The sequence below is a fragment of the Alnus glutinosa genome, chromosome 6 (assembly GCF_958979055.1).
Source record: "Alnus glutinosa chromosome 6, dhAlnGlut1.1, whole genome shotgun sequence".
Classification (NCBI taxonomy): Eukaryota; Viridiplantae; Streptophyta; class Magnoliopsida; order Fagales; family Betulaceae; genus Alnus; species Alnus glutinosa.
In genome coordinates, this window is record NC_084891.1 from 530,619 (window position 1) to 552,380 (window position 21,762).

The window sequence follows — 21,762 nt, forward strand, 5'->3', positions numbered from 1 at the left end:
GTTGATGATAAATGACAAGTACATCAACTCAGTAAATAAAGGTGAACGAATATATTAAGCTCTTTCGTCCTTGACATGCATCAATGGTTGTAGCTCCATGATTTTACAGCCAACACAGTCATTCGGAGCAGCATTAATTGTTTCATTCGACCTGCTGTAATTTATGTCAGATGAATTCTACCGTGTGGTTAGGACCCAAACTAGCTAGCTAGCTAAAAGACTGAAATTATAATAACAAACAAAAGAGAATATTGAAGGAGGATTGGGAGCACATGCTTTTCGATCCTCTATAAATACTGGCTCTTACCAACAGTCATAATCCAAGTAACTACGAACTAGCTAGTAGTGCTTTAGTGAGAGTATCCATGGCCAGAGTTCACGTATCCTTTCTAGGCTTATCCCTTTCTTCTATACTAGCTTTCTTTTTCTGCTTTAAGCTGTGTTTTTGCTTCAATCCAAAACACCTCAACTTGTCAACAATTACAACCCATTGGTCTTCTGCTGGAGCTACCTGGTATGGCAGCCCTGATGGTGCTGGAAGCGATGGTAATATTATTGCGCACAGAGAGAGAGAGAGAGACTTTTTGTATTAGTGTTTGCTAATATATGGTATATAAAATATATATTATGCAGGAGGGGCTTGTGGGTACGGCAATACGGTATCACTACCTCCACTCTCTTCCATGGTTACGGGAATAGGCCCATCTTTATACGACTCCGGCAAAGAATGTGGAGCCTGTTATCAGGTATATATAACTTTAAGGAAAAACTTCATTTATATCTCTTCATCTTTTATCATTTTAATAAAAAGGTACTTAAACTTTAAAAAGTGTCAATTTAAAGTATTCATCTTTTAATTTTTTTCAATTTAAACCATCCGTTATAATTTTTCGTTAAATCCCGTTAAAATTTTCAAAATAACTCTCATTTTTTTATAGTTTAAAAAAAAAAAATCTAAGATTTAGGTGTTAGTCAGAATTTAACGGAATTTGCAAAAATACATATACCTGAATCTTTGAAATTTTTTATGAGTTTTTTTAAAAAAATAAACACATGGGTATTTTGAGAATTTTGATAGAATTTAACGAAAAATTCTAACTAATGATTTAAATTGAAAAAAAAAAAAATGAATGACGGATACCCTAAATTGACACTTTTTAAAATTTGTGTACCTTTATGCAAAAGTGATGAAATATCAAAGGTTATAAGTGAAGTTCTCCCTAACTACTTCTAATTCTAAGATGCAGCTTCATAGTCTTCTTTTCTTTTCTTTTTTTCTTTATCCATATATAGTTTTTGGCAAAAGCAAATATATTTGCCTTTTCAAAAGTCTACATACTTCAAATTTCCAGTTGACTTACGCAATTCTTCTTCTATTATTTCCTCAATAACTATAGCATTTTAAAAGTTCTCAAAAAAGTCGTGTCTTCTTTCTATTGAGTCGTTTATGCTGTTTAATTTGGACCGTATGTTCTGATTATATAATACAAAATTATCAGGTCAAATGCACCAAACACCCATCTTGTTCCGGCAAACCGGTAAGAGTGGTCATAACGGATTTTTGCCCCGGTGGTCCTTGTGCGTCGGGATCCGCACATTTTGATCTCAGTGGGACTGCATTTGGTGCCATGGCACTTTCTGGTGAAGAAGACAAACTTCGTGACGCAGGAGTCTTGGAAATTCTTTTTGCACGGTATATATATATATACTAACTACACTGATTATCAATATGTATATATTCTATTCTTATAATTATCTTCTTTATTTATTTATTTTTATTTTTTGAACAAATAACCTTTTAATTTTCGTGCCAGTTTTCAATTTGAACTTTAATAGTCTAAGTATACCTTGTGTAATGAATAGGTTATAAATTTGGAAGTACAATGCTAGCTCTTTGAGTAGTAAATTATAGTGGTTATATATGTTTATCATTTAAACGTACCGACACTACCTTAGACACACTTCTATCACATCTTTAATTTCTTATTCTCTTTTGGATTTCTTCTCGGTAGAAACACTATAAACGACGGAAATAAAGTTTGGAATTAAGATTTTACTTTAATACCATGTTAAATTATCACTTATTCTAAAAACTTATGCTAATAAAAAATTATTTATTTAATAATTTAATAAATATTTTAACATTAAGAGACACGAGTCGTTCGAGGAATTGTGACGTCAGACATAATTTAAGAGAAAAAGAACAGGTAGAGGGAAAAGATTATATATTGACAAACGGATTGAATCGCATAATTCAAAAAGAATGGGAGTTTGGTGGAGTCTCACTACCCAAGAAGAAAAGAGAAAAAGAAGCATCACATCTCAAACAAAATCTATTTAATTATTCATCAATTATGCCTTTATTAGAGTACAAAAACACATTTAAATAGACCCACTAACAAACCCAGCCTAAACTTAATTTGATTGACTTTGGCCCATGCTCATTATTACTAAATTGATTAAAACCTAACCCTAATTGATTTGGGCAAAACCCATTATTAAATTACAAAATAACACCCTTAACTCTTAAAAATTAATAAAATATAAATTAAATACTAATAATCTAAATAAAACAAAAAGACTCAATTATTCATCTCTTATCGCACATCATTTTTAAAGTGGTAATAACCTTCCAACTATATAACACCATTTTTTCAAAAACCTCTAACCTTGAGTTGTGTTCCCACATGCTCATGTTCATTGCATTAAGGGGTTTACCAAAATTGGCCAAAGGATGGGAAACCAGATAAGCATCCAACAAGTTAATTACTTAGGGCAAAGCTCCTCTAATATCATTCCATGCATGTAGCTGATCATTTTCCTCCTAATTTAATTTGATGTATTCTAGTTTTCTACTTTTAAGAATTATCTGATACGAATGGCTTATATATTCTAAGATCTAGCTAAATATCTCTTTATGCTTTGCAGTACGGCATGTGATTATTCAGGAAAAACCATAGCATTTCATGTGGATCTAGGGTCAAATCCTTTCTACTTTGCTATGGTGGTTGAATATGAAGAGGGAGACGGAGATCTTGCTAGTGTTGATCTGAAGGAGTCCAGTTCAACAGGCTCCGACAAATGGCGTGCCATGCAACAATCATGGGGTGCAGTTTGGAAGCTGGACGCTGGGTCAAGATTACAACCTCCACTCTCGATTCGCTTGACCTCCCAATACTCGAGCCAGACCCTTGTGGCAAAAGATGTGATTCCAGATGGGTGGCAGCCTGGTGCAACCTATAGATCCTTGGTTAATTACCTATGAACAGGAGTTCGAATCTTCTATTCGCCATTCACTTTTATTTCAATTAAAAATTTCATGTATTAGGTTTCATTTGTTGTTTGAAGCTACACATTAAGGAGAATTTTAGACTATTAATTTAAATTATTTAGTCTATCATTTCCTGTCAGATTAAAGTTTTAAAATAAGTAGTGATTTAATATATATATATATATATATAGATCCTTTGTCAATTACCTATGAACAGCAAGTCGTCCAAAACCTATAGCTTCTACTTATGACTTAATTAGGAGCGTGTATTTTGCACAACGTGGGAATGGGCAATTAAGTTTAAGGATTGTTTTTTTTTTATTATTATTATTATTTTTATAACAACAAAATTAAATATTACAAAAATCCTCCAGCAGAACCTGCTAGAACTCAAGTTGCTTCAAAGCTACTTATAACAACGTACAACAACTATACAAAGCTATATAGACAAATCCCAATCTTATGAGATTTAGCCTAAAGCATTCTCCTATACAAAAAAGAAGCAAAACAATAGCAAATCCGAGAAAGAAGCAACAGATATACAACTTTACAATCCTATAAGACAAAGACTTCAAAAGAAATTAAGCTTTCGATGCAGGGGGATCCGAGTCAGACAATGCTGAGCTGTCAGAAGCACATTGATGGCGTTGAATTACCTGGAGCAGGCAGATCAACACAAAATTAACAAGAAATCGTAATTTGACCTAATTGGGGCAATTTATGGGTGCGCTGCAGTATTTTGGTCATAACTTTGCTATAAGTATCTGATTCGTGCATATGACCCCAATTCGAAAAGCTCTCTTCGGCGCACACGTCTTGGCCACCCAGCTACGCTCGGTGCGTCTTGTTTCGAGCCCAAAATCCGCTGTTTTCCTTTCCAAAACCCTAATTTTAGATATTTTTTACAATTTATAGTAATTTTTCGTTTATTGTTTAGGAGGTGATTCTAAGCCCGATTTGGGCCAGATTTTTGGCAGACTGCTTATTTTATTCCGTATTTCGTTTTATTAGGGTTTTCAGGATTTTGCTATTTTTGATAAAATTATGCTAAAGACCGAATTTTCAGCTAGATGAGCCCGGCTTGTGGGCGTTTTCGAATAGTTGTTGATTATTGATAATTTTATCGAATTCAGAGTTTGTCTCTGTTTTTGGGGTAATTTTCCTGTTTTCTTCCTTGCAAACTGCTTGTTGATTAGCCTGCAAAATAATATATATTCTGTTCGGCATCAGCTTTAGCACCAGATCGAGCGGCACCGAAAATTAAAAACCAGCACTCTACCACAATTATGCAATCTTCAAATCCAGAGCAACAACCTACCCATATCAGCAAAAGAAAAAGACCAACTCACAACCACTATCAAAACATCTCTGCAAGAACCAAAATAAACCTCCAGAGACTAAACCAACCATTTTCTATAAAGCAAAACCAGCCGAGAACAATTCTCACCACCAGCAACAACACGGCCATTGTGAAAGCCCAGTATTAGCCTCCCAGATAGACCTATTTACCAAATAAATAGGTCTTCGGGGATCTCTATTCCTCAAAAAAAGATAATTAACAGCGAAAGTCCGTGAATTTACTTTCTTTCTATAAACATTTATCATTACAATCAGAGCATTACTAAAAGTCTCCATATAACTTAGCCATTAATTAACACATGTCACCACAAAAATTATCTATCCTAAACTTAAAAATACAAATACATCTCGAATCACCAAATCTGAAGTGGCATCCAAAATATACTAAATACCATAAGCAGCTAGCCCTCGAAGTCCTACAATGGATCCTCAAGTCATAGCCTGACTAGTAACCTTACATTGAACAGCCACATCGATTTCAAGATCCGGTATACTCAACCCTAGCTACCTCCTCTATAAAACACGGAAATGTTTCTTAGGTGGAGAAAAACATGGGGTAAGTCCAAGACTTAGTAAGCAAGTAAACTGTTACTACTGTGTGACTGTGAACAGTTTATTATGCAGATAAAAGTATTATTTTTAAAATCATTCTTTTTGCAGGCATATATCATACGCAATAGCTTTATATAAACATTTGTTCATGTCCTTACTTTGTTTGTCGCTACTTATGCCATCTACAAAGTAAGGTCATTCCTTGCTTTTCTTTCAACTACTTGTGTCATCTACTATAACGCCCCTAAAATTAAGTAATTGCTTTACTTAACTTGAAGAGTTACTAGCAGTCCTTCCAAAACAATTAACTAGTAATTATCTTGTAGTACCACATCTACAAAGCAATGCTTGTTATTATATAATTATCTCTAACTCTGTTTAACCCCCACAGTAAGGTTGTGCTTGTCCTGCACATCACCTTTCGACATGGATTGATCTACTCAACCACTTTCTACGAAACCATGTCAGCCTAGCCCCCTTTATTTAGGACTAATGGCCGGTGAGGCCACACTACATTCCAAGGTGTGTTACATTGCCTTTAATGTTAAAAAAAAAAAAACACACATACGCACACACGGTACTAGTGACCACATTTATAAATCATTTTCACATTTTCTCATAAGTAACATCACAACACATTCTTATATTATCAAGTAGTCCAATAAACATTTCATATATATTCGAGTTAACAGTTATAAAAAGGAATTCATGTCACATGTATCATGCATAAGAGTATCACATACTTTTCGAAATGCTAAAAAGGTAATCCCGGGTTTTCTTTAAAAGCGAAGCATGAAATGCACCGAGTCAATTTTTATAAAATATTAGCACAAGATAACTCGCTTACCTCGGTTCTCACCGATGCGTACCGTCCTATTATCGCAGTCGATCCCTTGAAAACCTTCTTGAAGTCTTTATACGAAACCATAAAATTATGTCATATAATTCCCTAGTTAGAATAGTCCTATCTAAAACCCCATCTCAAAGCCTAAACCCCAACACACAAACAAAATAGAAACTCGGTTCTCTCTCTCTCCCTCTCTTAGTTAACACGTAATCAGCAACCAAAATCTTCTTACACATATACTTACCTTATTAACTTACCAAAAAAAAAAAGGTCAAATTAATAATTAATAAATAAATAAACCCTAATCGAACGTTCTACCCATCCTTCGAACGTTCAACATGGACCCTACCCAATCGTTCAAAGATTTTCACCGAACGTTTGATATGGACTACTTCTACATGTGTTCAGAATAGTATAACGAACGTTCGATGTTGACCCATTTTCCTTTCTTAAACAGTACATCGAACGTTCAAACTCGTACACCAAATGTTCGATATTATCTGAAAAGCAATTTTAACCTACTATCCACCTCATTCAATCTTATCTCTTCAACCCTCACCTATATAAACAACCATCATTCCTACCTTATTTCTTGAGTGAGAGAGATTTTAAAGAGGAAATAGGTGATGTTGGTGTCGATCAGCTTCATTTGAGGTAAACTTTGAACCTAAAACTCTTTTTCATGTTGTTAGTATCCTAATAATGTGTTGTAATGAACCTTAAACGTAACATGATCTGTTCATAATTCATCTCTCTTAAAAAAATGAACATTTTCTAAGAAACTAGGAGTTTATGCTTATTTTTTATAAAACTTCATGTTGGCATGATTTAACATGTTTAATTTAAGTTATTTTGAACCTTGGTTCTAAAGCAAAATGGTTTGAGTTTTGAGTTTTCATGCATTTTGTTAACTCTCGAACGTTCGTCGTACTTGACCGAACGTTTGACCCTTATGTGGATCGAACGCTCGAATCCGATACCGAACGTTCGATAATGGCCAAAAATGGTTGATTAGGATTTTAAAGATGCATGGGTTAGAGTGCTAAGATCATATTTAGAATTTTTACGTGCATGGATTAGGACGTCCATGGTATTATGTTTAATATTAGAGTATGTTTCGCAGTAGCGGGAGTTTGAGATGACCAAGCCTTTGGATGACCATTTGAGGTAGGTAAATATTTACAAAAATTATTCTGTTTTAACGTTGTACATCACTAGCAGATTCTTCAGCATCAGCACAGTACACCTCCGAAAGCCAATAGCGATCACGCTAGCTCAGGCATCTTCACCAGCTGATCAACAAGTAGCAGAAGCACGCCCATCAGACGGTGCCACGCCAACCCAAGCTTCCTCTGATGGCTCGAACGGCTCGGCGATGATCACCCGACTCCTGGAGATGATGACCTGGCATGGGCAGGAGATAGTGGCCCTACTCCTAAAGGTGGGACGACTCTCCATGACATTCACGATGGAGTAGGGATAGGGCGGTCACGGCTCGAAACACCAACAGGACGGACTTGGAGAAGATCCTTAAGATCTACAACTCCATTGTCCGAGATAGAGGCAACCCACCACTAGACATAGATGACCTTTTGATAGACCACATCCTATTCCAAGATGGAGGAGGGGCACAGTAGTGGGCAGTTTTACCGTTCTTATTTCATTTCACCTGTTTCTCTTACTTTGTGTTTTATTTGCTTTGCAAAACATTAATAGTTAGTGTGGTTTGTTTAATTTTATTTTCACCATGCATAGGGTGGCAACTCATGACATGTGGTATTTCTTGTTGTTTTTGCAAGTTGAATGCTTTAAATTAAGTTATGACATTTTCCTCTACAAAATTAAATTTTTAAAACTGAAATTTCGAGGACGAAATTTTTATAATGATGAAAGAATGTAATACCCTCAAAACCATAATTTTAAATAATAATATTAAATTTTATTTACAATAATGGGAGTTAGCACATAATCAGTAACAAAAAAATAAAATCTTACATTAAAATTTTCATTTCCGCATGCCATTTTACATTGATAAGTGTTAGGGTGATTCCTCTAGTCAATTACCGGTTAATTGTACCGGGAGGCATTGCCAGTAACTTTCCAAGTTTACTAAATATAATTATCTAATTTTGGAGAGGTGTTACAAGCTTACTTGCCCGGGTAGGTGTTCCATATGCATCCAATCTATTTCATTCCAATCTAGATTGATGCTCTTTCATCCTCAATTCTATTTCTGATTCTGATATTTCAACTTCTTCTTCTTTTTTTTTTTTGTGATAACAAAACTGCTTTACACATTGCTGCTAATCCGGTTTTTTATGAAAGAACAAAAGATAAGGAGATTGATTGTCATCTAATTCAGGAGAGAATTTAGTTGGGTCTTATCTACACTCTCCACGTTTCAAGTTATACCAGTTAATGTTAGTTATAAGCTAGAGAGTTAGTTATGTTAGATGTTGACCGGATAGATTAGTTACCTTTTCTGTTTTCAATTCTGTTACTCTTCGATAGCTAGTTCTCTTGTATTTCGATATGTATAAATATAGGAACAATAATATTGTATTAATCAATTTACAGAAAAGAATTATCTTCTTCATTTATGTTCTAGCTTCTCGTCTCTTCCCTCCTTGTCTGTTCTTTCATCACTTTCGTCACAGCAAACTTGACAGTATCCATGGCCAAAGTTGGCTTATCCCTTTATTCTGTACTTGCTTTCTTTTTCTTCTTTAAGCTGTGTTTTTGCTTCAATCCAAAACAACTAAACTCGTCAACAATTACATCCGATTGGTCTTCTGCTGGAGCTACCTGGTATGGCAGCCCTGATGGTGCTGGAAGCGATGGTAATATTGCACAAAGAGAGAGAGAGAGAGAGAGAGAGAGAGAGAGACTTTTTTGTATTAGTGTTTGCTAATATATAGTATATAAAATATATATTATGCAGGAGGGTCCTGTGGGTACGGCAGTACGGTATCACAATCTCCATTCTCTTCCATGATTACGGCAGTAGGCCCATCTCTATACAACTCAGGCAAACAATGTGGAGCATGTTATCAGGTATAGTTAAAGTGTCACACATCGTTAAAATTTCTTTCACCTAGGCCATTTATAAGTTATGGTGTCTCCTCCTCTCTTAAGGCGTCTTTTTAGAGTGTCAATGGGCCCATAGACTTTTCGCATGGTATCAGAGCCACAGGTTTCTTGCAATAATGGGCGTTTCCTTCCCGTTGTTGTCCACATGTTTGACTATTAGTTGCTACGCGTGAGGGGACATGTTAAAGTGTCACACATCGCTAAGATTTCATTCACCATGACACTTTATAAGTCATGGTATCCCCTCCTCTCTTAAGACGTCTTTTGAAAGTGTCAATGGGCCCATAAACTTTTCACATGTATAACCCTAATTCTAAGCTGCAGCTTGAGATCGACCTTTCTCTCTCAATGTTGAACACATGTTTGACCAAAAGTTGCCACATGTGAGAGGGCGTGTTAAAATATCCCACGTCGTCAAGATATACATGACATGGACACTTTATATGCCATGAATAATACTCCTCTCTCAATGCGTCTTTTGAGAGTGAGTAAGACCCATGGACTTTTACATGGTTGACTTATGCAATTATTCTATTATTTCTACAATAATTTTAAACTTCTAAAGCTTCTAAAAAAAAGTTGTGTCTTATTTTTATTAATTACTAATATTGTTTGTGGTGTTTCAACCGTTATGATCATATAATACAAAATTATCAGGTCAAATGCACAGAAAACCCATCTTGCTCTGGCAAACCGGTAAGGGTGGTCATAACGGATTCTTGCCCCGGTTGTACATCAGAATCCGCACATTTTGATCTCAGCGGGACTGCATTTGGTGCCTTGGCACTTTCTGGTGAAGAAGGCAAACTTCGTGATGCAGGAGTCTTGGAAATTAGTTATGAACGGTATACACTAGTCCAATACTGGTTATCAACATCTATATATATATATATATATATATATATATATATATATATATATATATATTCTTTTTTATTTTTTTTATTCTTATAATTTTTTTTCTTTCTGTTTTTGTTTTAAAAACAAATAACCTTTTAATTTTCGTACCAGTTTTAAATTCACTACGTACCTTATATACAGTTCTATAAAATCTATAATTTCTTATTCTTTTTTGGATGAAAATGTTGATACGAGGTAAACCAAATGTAAAGTATTTAATTGAAATGAGACGTGAATGATAGAAATAAAGTTTAAACTCATGACTTTTATTTTGATATGATATTAAATCATCAAATTATTTTTAAAACTTATGATAATAAAAAGTGATTGATTTAATAATTTAATAAATATTTATCATTAAGAGACACGAGCGTGTTGAAGGATTACTCTTTCCAACTAATTACACCTTTTTACAAAAAAAAAAAAAAAAAAAAAAAAAAAAAAAAAAAAAAAAACTCTAACACTGAGTTGTGTTCTTGCACACTCATGTTCATTGCATTAAGGTAGGTTTAATTACCAATATTAGCCAAAAGGCGGGAAACAAGATGAGCATCCAACAAGGTCACTTAGGGCAAAACTCTTCTAAGGCTCGATCACAATTTTTAACATAATTCTTAAATTCTTTACACAAAATTATTGGGTTGGGGTTAAGGAGTTTGACATATTTAATTAAACATGTTGGGTTATAGTTGACCTATATAGTCTTATACCCATGTCTTAACACTACTTGAACTCGAAACACAATATAAGGACTGACAATTGTTAACACAACCCGCGAACTAGCTAACACAAAATTAGTGGGTTAGGGTTAAGAGATTTGACTCATTTAATTAAATTGACCGGATTAAGGTTCACATATATAGTCTTATATATTAATATCTCGACACAACCTGAATTCGATACACAAACATAAATTGTCATATCCCTACACGTAGTTTATCAACATTTTAAACACTTGATTTAGAAACCTAGCTCACATGTTACATTTTCCTCCAGCTAGTTTAATTTGATGTATTTCTACCTTTAAGAATCTGATTATCAATTATGGCTTATATGTTCTAAGATATTTTAGCTGAATATCTCTTTATGCTTTGCAGTGTAGCATGTGATTATCCAGGAAAAACCATAGCATTCCATGTGGATCAAGGGTCAAACCCTTACTACTTTGCTGTGGTGGTTGAATATGAAGATGGAGATGGAGATCTTGATGGTGTTGATCTAAAGGAGGAGGGGTCCGACAATTGGCGCGCCTTGCAGCAATCGTGGGGAGCAGTTTGGAAGCTAGATGCCGGGTCAAAACTACAAGCTCCGCTCTCCATTCGCTTGACCTCCGAATCGGGCCAAACCCTTGTAGCAAAAGATGTGATTCAAGATGGGTGGCAGCCTGGTGCAACGTATAAATCCTTGGTTAATTACTAATGAATGACAAGTCGTCCAAAGCCCACCTTCTACTTAGGAGCATGTATTTTGCACAAGAGAAATGTTACATACTACACTCGTTTCACATTCATTCTATTAAGTTGATATGACAATGTATATCCATGCAGATACATATTGTTACATCAGCTCAGTTGGATGAGGGTAAGATGGGATGTAGAATATAACATTACTTGATGCACAAAGTGGGATTGGGCTTAACATTACGTAAAGTTTTTCATTAAACTGAGTTAGAAATATTTCTTTGAATTCAATATGTTAAACTAAAATCTGTTCAAAATACATGTGATTGTCACATGTATAATAGAACATATGAGAATCACATGCATTTTGGACACATGTCAATATAATAGTTTGGATTTGAAAAAATTATTTCAGCACAGTTTGAAAGAAAACTTTGTCCCTTAGTATTTTTTTTTTTTTTAATAAAAATGAGGTTAGATATCGTTCTTTCTTAGTTAATAAAAAATGTATGCTAGCCTCAATCCTTTTGAGAGAAGTAGTTGTGTGATGCTGTATTAAAAAATAGCATATGTGAAATATAACACAAGCTCTTCCTTATTTAAATGAATAGTTTGGTTTTTGTGGTATTTAATTAATTAAGTTCTACCACAAATTGGTAACAAAATATTGTGATGAGTTGTCACGGATCAGACGTGCATGTGTCACACCTAAAGGCTAAAGACAATTAAACATATATTACATTAATTCATAATAAAATTATTTCAATTTTGTGATATTCCTAGAATTACTCGAATTGATTTTATCTTATTACTATAATGGATTAATTTTAAATAGTTCTAAAGAAAACATCGAGTATACCATATGATAAAGGATGAGGATCCTTGGAAATTTCCAGCCCAAATTGCGCACGTGAGAGATGACAAGTGCAAGTCCCACCTATCCAAAGAGGCCCACACTCAATTTGGGTAAAAAATTTAAGGGATCCCAATTTAATAAATAAATAAATAAAAAGTGAATCACAAATGTAATCATGTTACATATGGATCTAGTGTAAGATAGGTTTAGTAATCGAGTTAGAATTGGATTTCAATTCATAAGGATTATATTAGTTTGAGTGTTTTCATATTACTTTTGTCATTATATATAAGATTTAGGGTTAAATACAATTCACCTCTCCCTCCCCCCTCCCGAAATTGTCAGACATTTTCAATTTGTCTACCAAAATTTAAAATTTTGCAATGTACTCTTCCAAAGTTTCAAAAAATTCAATTCAGGCATTCTATCTAGTTTGACAGTCAAACCAGACGGAATTTTGACCACATGCTTGTCAAGTGAATTTTTTTAAACAAATTTGTCTATTTTACCCTCATTCCAAAACGATATCGTTTTGCCATTTAGGGGTGCCACGTTACACCCAATAGGAAGCCGACACGTGTCTATTAAAAATAACAAAAATCTAAAATCTAAAAAAAATAAATAAAAGAAAAAGATTTGTTTCTTAAAAAAAAAAAGGAAAGAAAATACTAAAGGGTGGCTGCCGGTTGGGAAACCACTCCCAGTCCCTGGAGGTGGTACACGGCAACCCCCCGCACCTGGTCAAAATTTGGAATGAGGGTAAAACGAATAAATTTGCTTAAAAAAAAGTCACGTGACATGCACGTGGTCAGAATTCCTTCTGGTTTGACGGTCAAACCATACGGAATGCCTGAATTGAAATTTTTTTAAACTTTTGAGTGGTACATTGCAAATTTTTAAACTTTGGTAGCCAAATTGAAAATGGCTGACAACTTCCCGGGCGGGGGGGAGGTGAATTGTATTTAACCCTAATATTTAATTAAGTTTTATCATCAATTAGGTGTCATGTATTTAAAGACCTTTGAATTTTAATAAAGGTATTCATAAAAGTATATTCAAAATTTACGTTTGAAAGAGGCTTAGATGTGTTTCGGTGTTGAATTTTTGAAATCATAATTAAATTTTTATTCTCTTTGTGGATTTCGAGACAAATAAATGTATTTGAGTGTTGATTTTTTACATTGAAAAATATTATTTTGTAATGGAATGAAATGATTAGAGGTTTGAAAAGTTGTGTATAATGATTGGTATTGTGAAAAGTTGTATGAAATAATGATTTAAATAATAATAATTTATTATATATTGATTTAAATATTGATTGTTTAATTAAAAAATCAATAAATAAACTTTAAAAAAAATCAATAAAATTAAAAATAAATAAATAATAAAAAAAAAAAGAAGCAAAGGGGTAGTTGCGCGCCACCCCAGAGGTGGCCGAGGGTGGCGCACGGCCACCCCTTTGCTTTTTTTTTTAAAAAAAAAAATTAATTAATTTTTTTTTGTTGATTTAAATTTTAATTACTTTATTAATTAAATGTGGGACCCACGCATTTTTGGAGACAACTTGTCCGCGCATGGGTCCCGGTCATCAAATCACTGAAATCAGAGTGTCAGTCTTGACTTGAGATTAAATTCGTGTGAAATTCGGGTTTTTTTTGCGGGTAGGCAGATTTTAGAAAATACTCGAATAGAATAAGAATTCTATTCTGAATCAAAACACACATTTAAGTTCCCTCGATGAATTTACCCAAATTTATCATTTTACAAAGGATTCACGTCCACACCATTTATATAGAGCAACTAATGGATCATATGGAGCTATATATAAATGAAGAAAATCATTGGTTCCTTAATTTGAGCAAATGATTATAGAATTGAATTGGGCTACGGATGGCCACCTCAACAGTGTGTATGGTTAAGGTCCATTCAAATGGGGGACGGAATGTTATTGATGAATTTAGGGTATGATAGGTTTAATAGTGGAGTTAGAATAATAGGTTTTCAATTAATAAGGGTTAATTTGAGTGTTTTCATCTAGTTTTGTCATTCTATGACTTGAATAAGTAAGTTTAATCATCAATTAGGTGTCATTTATCTTATTGAAAAAATTGATTTAAAGGCCGTTAAATATTAATAAATTTATTCAAATAAATTATATTCCAAACTTATATTTGAAAGAGACCTAGGTCCCTTCTAAGAACCTACTCGATTTTATCCTGATATGCGATTGAGAAATCAAGCACGTAACAAAGCATTTAAGTGAAAATCAATTAAATCACTACAAAAAATACTTATATTAAGCTCGTATAACTTTATTTTTACTATTTTTTAATATTATTTTAACTTTTGTAATGAGAACATCTTAAGTATTCAAAAAGATAAAAATGATTTCTCTTTCTAATATAATAGATATACCTTGAATTATTGTAATTGTGAGTCTTAATATTAATATATGTGTGTGTGTATATGAGTGGGTTTGTGTGTAAGTATATATGTGTTTAATGAATATATATATATATATATATATATATATATATATATAGTATTATAAGACAATCATATAGACTTGAGATAAAATTGTTTAAGATTTGAGTTAATTTATCTAATTAACTAAAATAAAAAAAAATTAATTAACTAATAATTAGTACGAATTTTACAGAAAAAAAATAAAATAAAATCACGACTTTTACTTTATATATACAATAAATAAGTTAATTGAGTAATTCATGAACAAATTCAAGTTCATACGAAAAATAAATAAATAAAGTTTGAATAGATTATTCAGCTCAATAATAAGCTCAAACTAGAAGATTGATGTTTGAAAAAAATTAAAAGAATTAAACTTGAATATTTAATAGCCAACTCAATTTCAACCTAGTTATGAAGCGTTCGCCTCTAGCCAATGCAAAACGACGACGTTTTCTACCGTAGTTAACTACTTCCCTCTATCCCATCTCCATCAAAGATATAAAGTCCGTAAAAATATATAATTACAAAACATGAAATGGGATTATTAAGAGTAGGATTTCAGCATCGTTCACTCTTACGATCCCGAGTTGTCTATCTTCCACACCACCATTTCCATCAAAATCCAAAACCCTTTCCAGAAACTTCCTGTTACCCCGTACCATCTGCACGTGCAACGAGAAGAATCCCACCGGTGAGAGCGTCATCGTCATCGTCATCGTCATCGTCATCGTCATCGTCAGCAGTTCCCAAAATGGTCAAAGCCATCAGGGTTCACGAGCTTGGTGGTCCTGAGGTCAGGGCTCTTGAACCCAAACCAGATTGAAGCCCATATGTCTAAACTGGTTTCTGGGTTTTGGGTTTTTTATAGAGTTATGTAGTTGTGTACTCTTATTTCTGAGAATCTGTTTTGGTTATGAGAATAGGTTCTGAAGTGGGAGGACGTGGAAATAGGAGAACCGAAGGACGGGGAGATTCGTGTGAAAAACAAGGTCATTGGGCTTAATTTCGTTGATGTTTATTTTCGCAAAGGAGTATATAAGGCCGCTGCATTGCCCTTCACCCCAGGTTTGGTTTGGTTTGGTTTCATTTGTTGTTTCTGCAGTAAAACAGAGTTTTGTTTCAAGCAAGAACGATGTCTCTAGTAACTTATTTTGGGTGCATGCTTTATGAAGAAGAGTTTATATGATTGGTAATTGCAAGACTTCCAAAAATAGGGATTTGGGTGATGATTAAAACTGTATTTCAGGAATTATGTCCTGCTTAGAAATACATCTTCCAGGAAATATGCAATATACAGCTCTCAAATGTTACTGATAACAGAATCATCTGAATTTTTCCAAATATGGTAAGTTTCAAAATGGAGTTCGGATTCCAGCTCACTAATTTTCAGTGTGAGCAAGTAAGTTCTAAATCGTCCTCTTGTGGGAGTTGTCTCATCAGAAAATTGGGTGTGACACATCCTATTCGAACTTCTTGCTACTTAAGAGAAGGGCTATTGACATTCCCTATTTAATCATAAATGCTTAAGCTTGTCAGGAAGTAGGCCAATGATGCGTATCGAGATCACAAAAAAGTTAACACTTACAAAAGCTTCATTTGTTGTGAGGAAAGTAATTTCCTTGGAATAATAGCTTATTTGAACAGTGGTTTCTTTACAACTATAGTAGAAATGTGGTCTTAAAGATCTATTGAAGTATTTGTCAGTTTCTGGAACTTGCATTAGTTATGATACATATCGGAAATTCTTATCAGAATGGGAACAGAGATGGATTTTCGTAGTAAATGCAACGTTAAGACCTAAGGTGGGTTACAGTCTGTTGATATCATATTCTAATTCAGGTGTGGAGGCTGTTGGGGTGGTGACAGCTGTGGGTCCTGGACTGACTGGCAGGCAAGTTGGAGACCTTGTAGCTTATGCTGGTCGCCCAATGGGCTCATATGCTGAAGAGCAGATCCTTCCTGCGAATAAAGTTGTGCCTGTTCCGCCCTCTATTGATCCTATCATTGCAGCGTCCGTTATGTCTAAGGGTATGACGGCCCGATTTCTACTCCGCCGATGCTTCAAGGTAGGTTATATAGCTGCTTGTATACTGCAGAAAGTTGTAATTTATATTAAATTTAGCCTTTGATTTTGCTAAATATTTGTTTGGAAGAACTTCACTTATAACCCCTGATCTTTTGAAAAAATATCATTGTTGAAAAAAGTTACCAAAACTTTAAAAAGTTTTAATTAAGGGTATTCATGTTTCAATGTTTTTCAATTTCAACCTTTCGTTATAATTTTCCATTAAATCTTGTCAAAATTCCTAAAATACTCCTATTTTTTTAGAGAAAAAATAAATAAATAAATTGTTAAGATTTAGGTGTCGGTCAGAATTTGCAAAAATACCCATGCCTGAATATTGAAAAAAAATATTATAATTTAAAAAAAAAATAAAAAATAAACATAGGTATTTTGGGAATTTTGATAAGATTTAACGGAAAATTAAAACGGATGGTTGAAATTATAAGATTTAAAGTTTTAGTACATTTTTTAAAACGTGATGAAAGATCAGGGGTTATAAATGAAGTTTTTCCTATTTTTGTTTTTTTTCCTGATAGTAAATACAACTCGCGTATCCATATGGGATTGAACCCTTGATGTCACGTTCCACGGCTGCTTTGGTCTTAGTTGAGTGGGTTGACCAACCTACTCAGTTGGACAGTCTGAGAAATAAAATAAGAGATAAATGCCCAAACCATCAGAGAATAAGAAGATTGACTAGAAATTGAAGATCGATCTAATGAAAACAGGTTTACTTATATGTGTAAGATGAAGTACAATTAATCTGATGTAAACATATACTTATAACATATGTATTAGATAATGTATAATCATTCAAGAAATACTTTTATAGCTACTTTCCGACTTTTTTCTTTGAATTGGAAACTGAATACTATAATAAAACTGAATGGTGTCTCTTTTTCGATCATTTGAAAAACTGTTTTTTACAAGTATTGCTATGCATGTTCCTTTTTCTTCAAAGTTGCAATTGTAAAACACTCAGAATCTAGCATCTTGCTAAGATAGCATGCCTAAAATTGGTTTTCTTTCCTCACTGTAATGCCAGCTCAATCAACAGAGCCTTAATTACATCTAGTACTAGATTGTGAAATAATTGTTTTGTATACAGGTTGAGCCTGGACACACAATCCTTGTTCACGCAGCAGCTGGTGGAGTTGGATCTCTATTAAGCCAGTGGGCTAATGTCTTAGGTGCCACTGTCATTGGAACTGTCTCCACTGAAGAGAAGGCAGCTCAAGCCAAGGATGATGGGTGTCACCATGTTATAATCTATAAGGAAGAAGATTTTGTTGCTCGTGTCAATGAGATTACATCAGGCGATGGGGTTGATGTTGTCTACGATTCTGTAGGAAAAGATACCTTCCAGGTACTGGCTGCTTTTTGTCTCTTCTCTCTCTCTCTCTCTCTCTCTCTCTCTCTCTCTCTCTCTCTCTCTCTCTCATTTTATGTGGAAATTTAATTGAGATAGCTTCATAGGTGTCATCAAAAATGCATTTCAGATATATTTAAATTTGGTTTCCATGGTTAGCTCCTTGCATTATCTCAATATAGTAGCCAAGGATGCAAATTTATTTAGGTTGGTTTACTGTTGAACAAAAAACAATCAAGGGTTTGGAGTATCAACTTGAGGACCAACTGAGCACATCAAACTGTTAACAATCAGCTCTCTATTATTTTAACCCCAAGATCTCTTAATTCTAGGACCGACATGCCAAACCTAGGTATTTCTATTTCAGATGAAATTTTGAAAAATTATAGAACATGTAAGATAATTACTGAATCAAGTTCTGCCAACTTAAGATAAAACCAACCTAGCGTTAGAAGGCTCAAAATAAAGGGGAAAATACACTTAACCCCCAAAGTATCACCAGTTTGGCACTTGTACCTCTAAAGTTTAAAAAGTGACACTCGAACCGCACCAACTATCTAATCGTAACACTTGACACCCTCCATTAATTTTTTCTATCAATTTGGATGGAACTCACATCACGTGTGCTACAAGTGAGATTTTTTAACCAAATATCTCCAAATGCCCTTGTTCATGGATTTTTTATGAAGTCTCTATAAAGACACTTTTTTTAAAGCCACATGGCCTTTGGATCTTAAAGTAACGGAAGCTCTTGCCTGATGCTGGGACCTTCAAAGTATTATTGCACAACGCTCCAGTAAAGCTTTGAAATGTCAAGTAATCACTTCACATAGGGATGAGAGGCTACCCATGACACCAACACTCGAGGAGGCAGTTTCAAAGCTTTCTAAACCCCGAATCTCCTCAAACAAACTAGATCATGGAAGGAATCCTTGTCGGGTTTGTGATCGAAGTAGTTTAAAGCAACCGAAATCAGCCAAAGACAAAATTATGGCAAAAAAAGACAATTTCAAACAAAGACGTTGGTCCTCAAGATGAATGACACAATTAGTTAAGCCCTTTCTGTGGTGTGAATGCGCAAGCAAAAGGATTGCCAGAAGTGGAAGAGAAGGCTTTTGAGTCAGTGGTGACATTGACAAGTATTGAAAATCCAATTGGGCAGCAGAAAAGAATCCAGGTACTCAAACCTTATCCAAGCATTGTTAGTTCTTCAAGCTGTTTGGAAAATGGAGATAGTAACTTTTCTACTTTTCTCTCATTTTCTCTCGAACCTCATGATTTGTTGATCTGTGATGTTTGGAAAATGTGGGTAGTAACTTCATAAACTGCCATGCTTCAGGTTGGCTCTGTTTTTGCCCATCAAAACAGAGCCATCCATAAAGTCATGTTCAACCACATGAAGCGTGGCTGACTTGGCTTTTTTGGTCATCCTGCATACCTTTGGATGGGCTTGCGAAACCTTTGAGGTCTAACACTAATGGGGTATTTGGGGAAATTGACAAGGCTTTCAACATATTCATGAAAATGTAGGATGAGGACCAGGAGCCAGACCTTGTAGCATATATAAATCTAGTATCTTGTTAACAGTTCGAGACTCCCTCAGGTTTATACTGTTCAGAAGCAGCATTTTTACAAGCTATGAAGATTGTATACGTTTGAATGTCAATTTGGGTCCGAAGTGTTGTGGACTGTATGAGCTGTGAATGAAGGGGACGAAATGAAGGACTTTTGGTTTGTTTATAAGACGTGTGTCAATAATCAGAAAACCTCCCTTGTTCAATACAGTTGAAGGTCCTAGTGTCAAGCAAGTGCTTTCGTGACTTATCCAAAAGCTGTGGCTTTAAAAAGGTATTAAGACAATATAAAATCCAAGAATGGGGCCATTATTGGGAGATTTGATTTGAAAATGTCACGTGCAGCGCATGTGATGCGAGTTCCGTTCAAATTTATGGAAAAAACTATTGAAGGGCGTTAAGTGTTACGATTAGATAGTTGGTGGGGTTCGAGTGTCGCTTTTTAAACTTTGGAGGTACAAGTGCCAAAGTGGTGATAGTGGGAGGGTTAAGTGTATTTTTCCTAAAACTTACTTGAATATGCTGAAATTGGTACATTGGTCTGCTTCATCCATTATGTCCTGGAAAGGAGTTCCTTATTGGGAAGTTAACATATCCAGGGATCATTGGCATGCTTGAAGGCTCGTGGGTACATGGTGAGTTTTGGGCAGTCATCAGGTATACCAGATCCAGTTCCATTGTCAGCTCTTGCTGTGAAATCCCTGTTCTTGACCAGGCCTTCCCTGATGCAATACAATGCAACTCGGGATGAGCTACTGGAAGCTGCTGGGGAGGTATTTGGTAATGTCGAATCAGGTGTCTTGAGGGTTCGAGTGAAACACACCTACCCTTTGTCTCAGGCAGCACAGGCACATGCAGACCTTGAAAGTAGGAAGACTACTGGATCCGTTGTGTTGATACCCTAAGGCATGATGCGTTAACTCCTTACTTCCAAATATCTGATTGGTTTATCCATTTGAAATCCCTTGTAGTCTGTGTGAAAAGAACTTGAATCTCTTCCAGTTCCGGATATAGCCGGGTTGCTGGATGCAAGTATATATATGTTTTGAAATAGTTATCAAAAGAGCTGTTGTGAGATCAACAAAAGTTTCCTTCTCCCAGGATGTGTAATTTTCATGCTTTTCATGAAAATGTAACGAATCTGTAATCTGAAAATTTGTAAATGTTGTTAGAGGATTGCTATGCAAACAGATTATGCGTGGGTTCTCTCAGAGTAAACTGCTATCGAAACAATAATATTTTAATATTTTATATTCTTTTTCTTTCACCTATCCAAGAGGCGCACACTCAATTTGGGTAAAAATTTCATGGGATCCCGATTTAAAGAAAAAATAAAAATAAAAAATAAAAAATAAAGTGAATCACAAAACTGAAAGGGGTCATTAGCGCATGCTACCTTTGTTAAATGTAATCATGTTACATATGGATTTAGAATAGGATTTCAATTCATAGGGATTATATTAGTTTGAGTGTTTTCATATTACTTTTGTCATTATATATAAGATTTAGGGTTAAATACAATTTACCCCTTCCCTCGAAGTTGTCAGACGTTTTTAATTTGACTACCTAAGTTTAAAAATTTGCAATGTACTCTCCAAAATTTCAAAAAATTTCAATTCAAGCATTCTGTCTGGTTTGACCGTCAAACCAGACAGAATTTTGACTACATGCGTGTCACGTGACTTTTTTTTAAATAAATTTGTCATTTTTACTCTCACTCCAAAACGACGTCGTTTTGCCTTTAGGGGTGCCACGTTATACCCGATAGGAAGCGGACACATGTATATTAAAAATAAAAAATTGTAAAATCTAACAAAAATAAATAAAAGAAAAAGATTTGTTTCTTAAAAAAAAAAAAAAAAAAAAAAAAAAAAAAAAAAAAAAAAAAATACTAAGGGGTGGCTGCAGGTTGGGAAGCCACCCCCAGCCTTTGGAGGTGGCATGCGGCCACCGCCGGCACCTAGTCAAAATTTGGAGTGAGGGTAAAACGGACAAATTTGCCTAAAAAAG

At 34.6% G+C, this 21,762-nt stretch overlaps 3 protein-coding genes across 4 annotated transcripts; all 3 read left to right on the top strand.

Moving 5' to 3' along the window:
* The first annotated feature begins 343 nt into the window (after nt 1-343).
* Nucleotides 344-3,357, top strand: LOC133871968 (putative expansin-B2). The gene is made up of 4 exons (XM_062309461.1): nt 344-546; nt 634-746; nt 1,500-1,693; nt 2,929-3,357. The coding sequence occupies exons 1-4, from the start codon at nt 366-368 to the stop codon at nt 3,263-3,265; spliced, it is 825 nt and encodes a 274-aa protein (XP_062165445.1). The 5' UTR covers nt 344-365; the 3' UTR covers nt 3,266-3,357.
* A 5,346-nt stretch (nt 3,358-8,703) lies between these two features.
* LOC133870531 (putative expansin-B2) lies at nt 8,704-11,438 on the top strand. The gene is made up of 4 exons (XM_062307691.1): nt 8,704-8,869; nt 8,971-9,083; nt 9,777-9,964; nt 11,117-11,438. The coding sequence occupies exons 1-4, from the start codon at nt 8,704-8,706 to the stop codon at nt 11,436-11,438; spliced, it is 789 nt and encodes a 262-aa protein (XP_062163675.1).
* A 3,826-nt stretch (nt 11,439-15,264) lies between these two features.
* Nucleotides 15,265-21,005, top strand: LOC133870987 (uncharacterized). Of its 2 annotated transcripts, XM_062308310.1 has the most exons (6): nt 15,265-15,442; nt 15,473-15,537; nt 15,668-15,809; nt 16,584-16,810; nt 17,918-18,175; nt 20,352-21,005. In XM_062308310.1, exons 1-6 carry the CDS (start codon nt 15,280-15,282, stop codon nt 20,655-20,657), a joined length of 1,161 nt encoding a protein of 386 aa, XP_062164294.1. In that variant the 5' UTR covers nt 15,265-15,279; the 3' UTR covers nt 20,658-21,005. The 2 variants fall into 2 exon arrangements, with proteins under 2 accessions (XP_062164294.1, XP_062164293.1); XM_062308309.1 differs by having other exon boundaries at nt 15,265-15,537.
* The last annotated feature ends 757 nt before the right edge of the window (nt 21,006-21,762 follow it).

Excerpts from the sequence above, each read along its gene's own strand:
- LOC133871968 (XM_062309461.1), top strand. The coding sequence starts at position 366 with ATGGCCAGAGTTCACGTATCCTTTCTAGGCTTATCCCTTTCTTCTATA. Across the intron at positions 547-633 it reads TGATGGTGCTGGAAGCGATG|GAGGGGCTTGTGGGTACGGC; the intron begins GTAATATTATTG and ends TATATTATGCAG. Across the intron at positions 1,694-2,928 it reads TTGGAAATTCTTTTTGCACG|TACGGCATGTGATTATTCAG; the intron begins GTATATATATAT and ends TATGCTTTGCAG.
- LOC133870531 (XM_062307691.1), top strand. The coding sequence starts at position 8,704 with ATGGCCAAAGTTGGCTTATCCCTTTATTCTGTACTTGCTTTCTTTTTC. Across the intron at positions 8,870-8,970 it reads TGATGGTGCTGGAAGCGATG|GAGGGTCCTGTGGGTACGGC; the intron begins GTAATATTGCAC and ends TATATTATGCAG. Across the intron at positions 9,965-11,116 it reads TTGGAAATTAGTTATGAACG|TGTAGCATGTGATTATCCAG; the intron begins GTATACACTAGT and ends TATGCTTTGCAG.
- LOC133870987 (XM_062308309.1), top strand. The coding sequence starts at position 15,280 with ATGGGATTATTAAGAGTAGGATTTCAGCATCGTTCACTCTTACGATCC. Across the intron at positions 15,538-15,667 it reads ACGAGCTTGGTGGTCCTGAG|GTTCTGAAGTGGGAGGACGT; the intron begins GTCAGGGCTCTT and ends TTATGAGAATAG. Across the intron at positions 15,810-16,583 it reads TGCATTGCCCTTCACCCCAG|GTGTGGAGGCTGTTGGGGTG; the intron begins GTTTGGTTTGGT and ends ATTCTAATTCAG.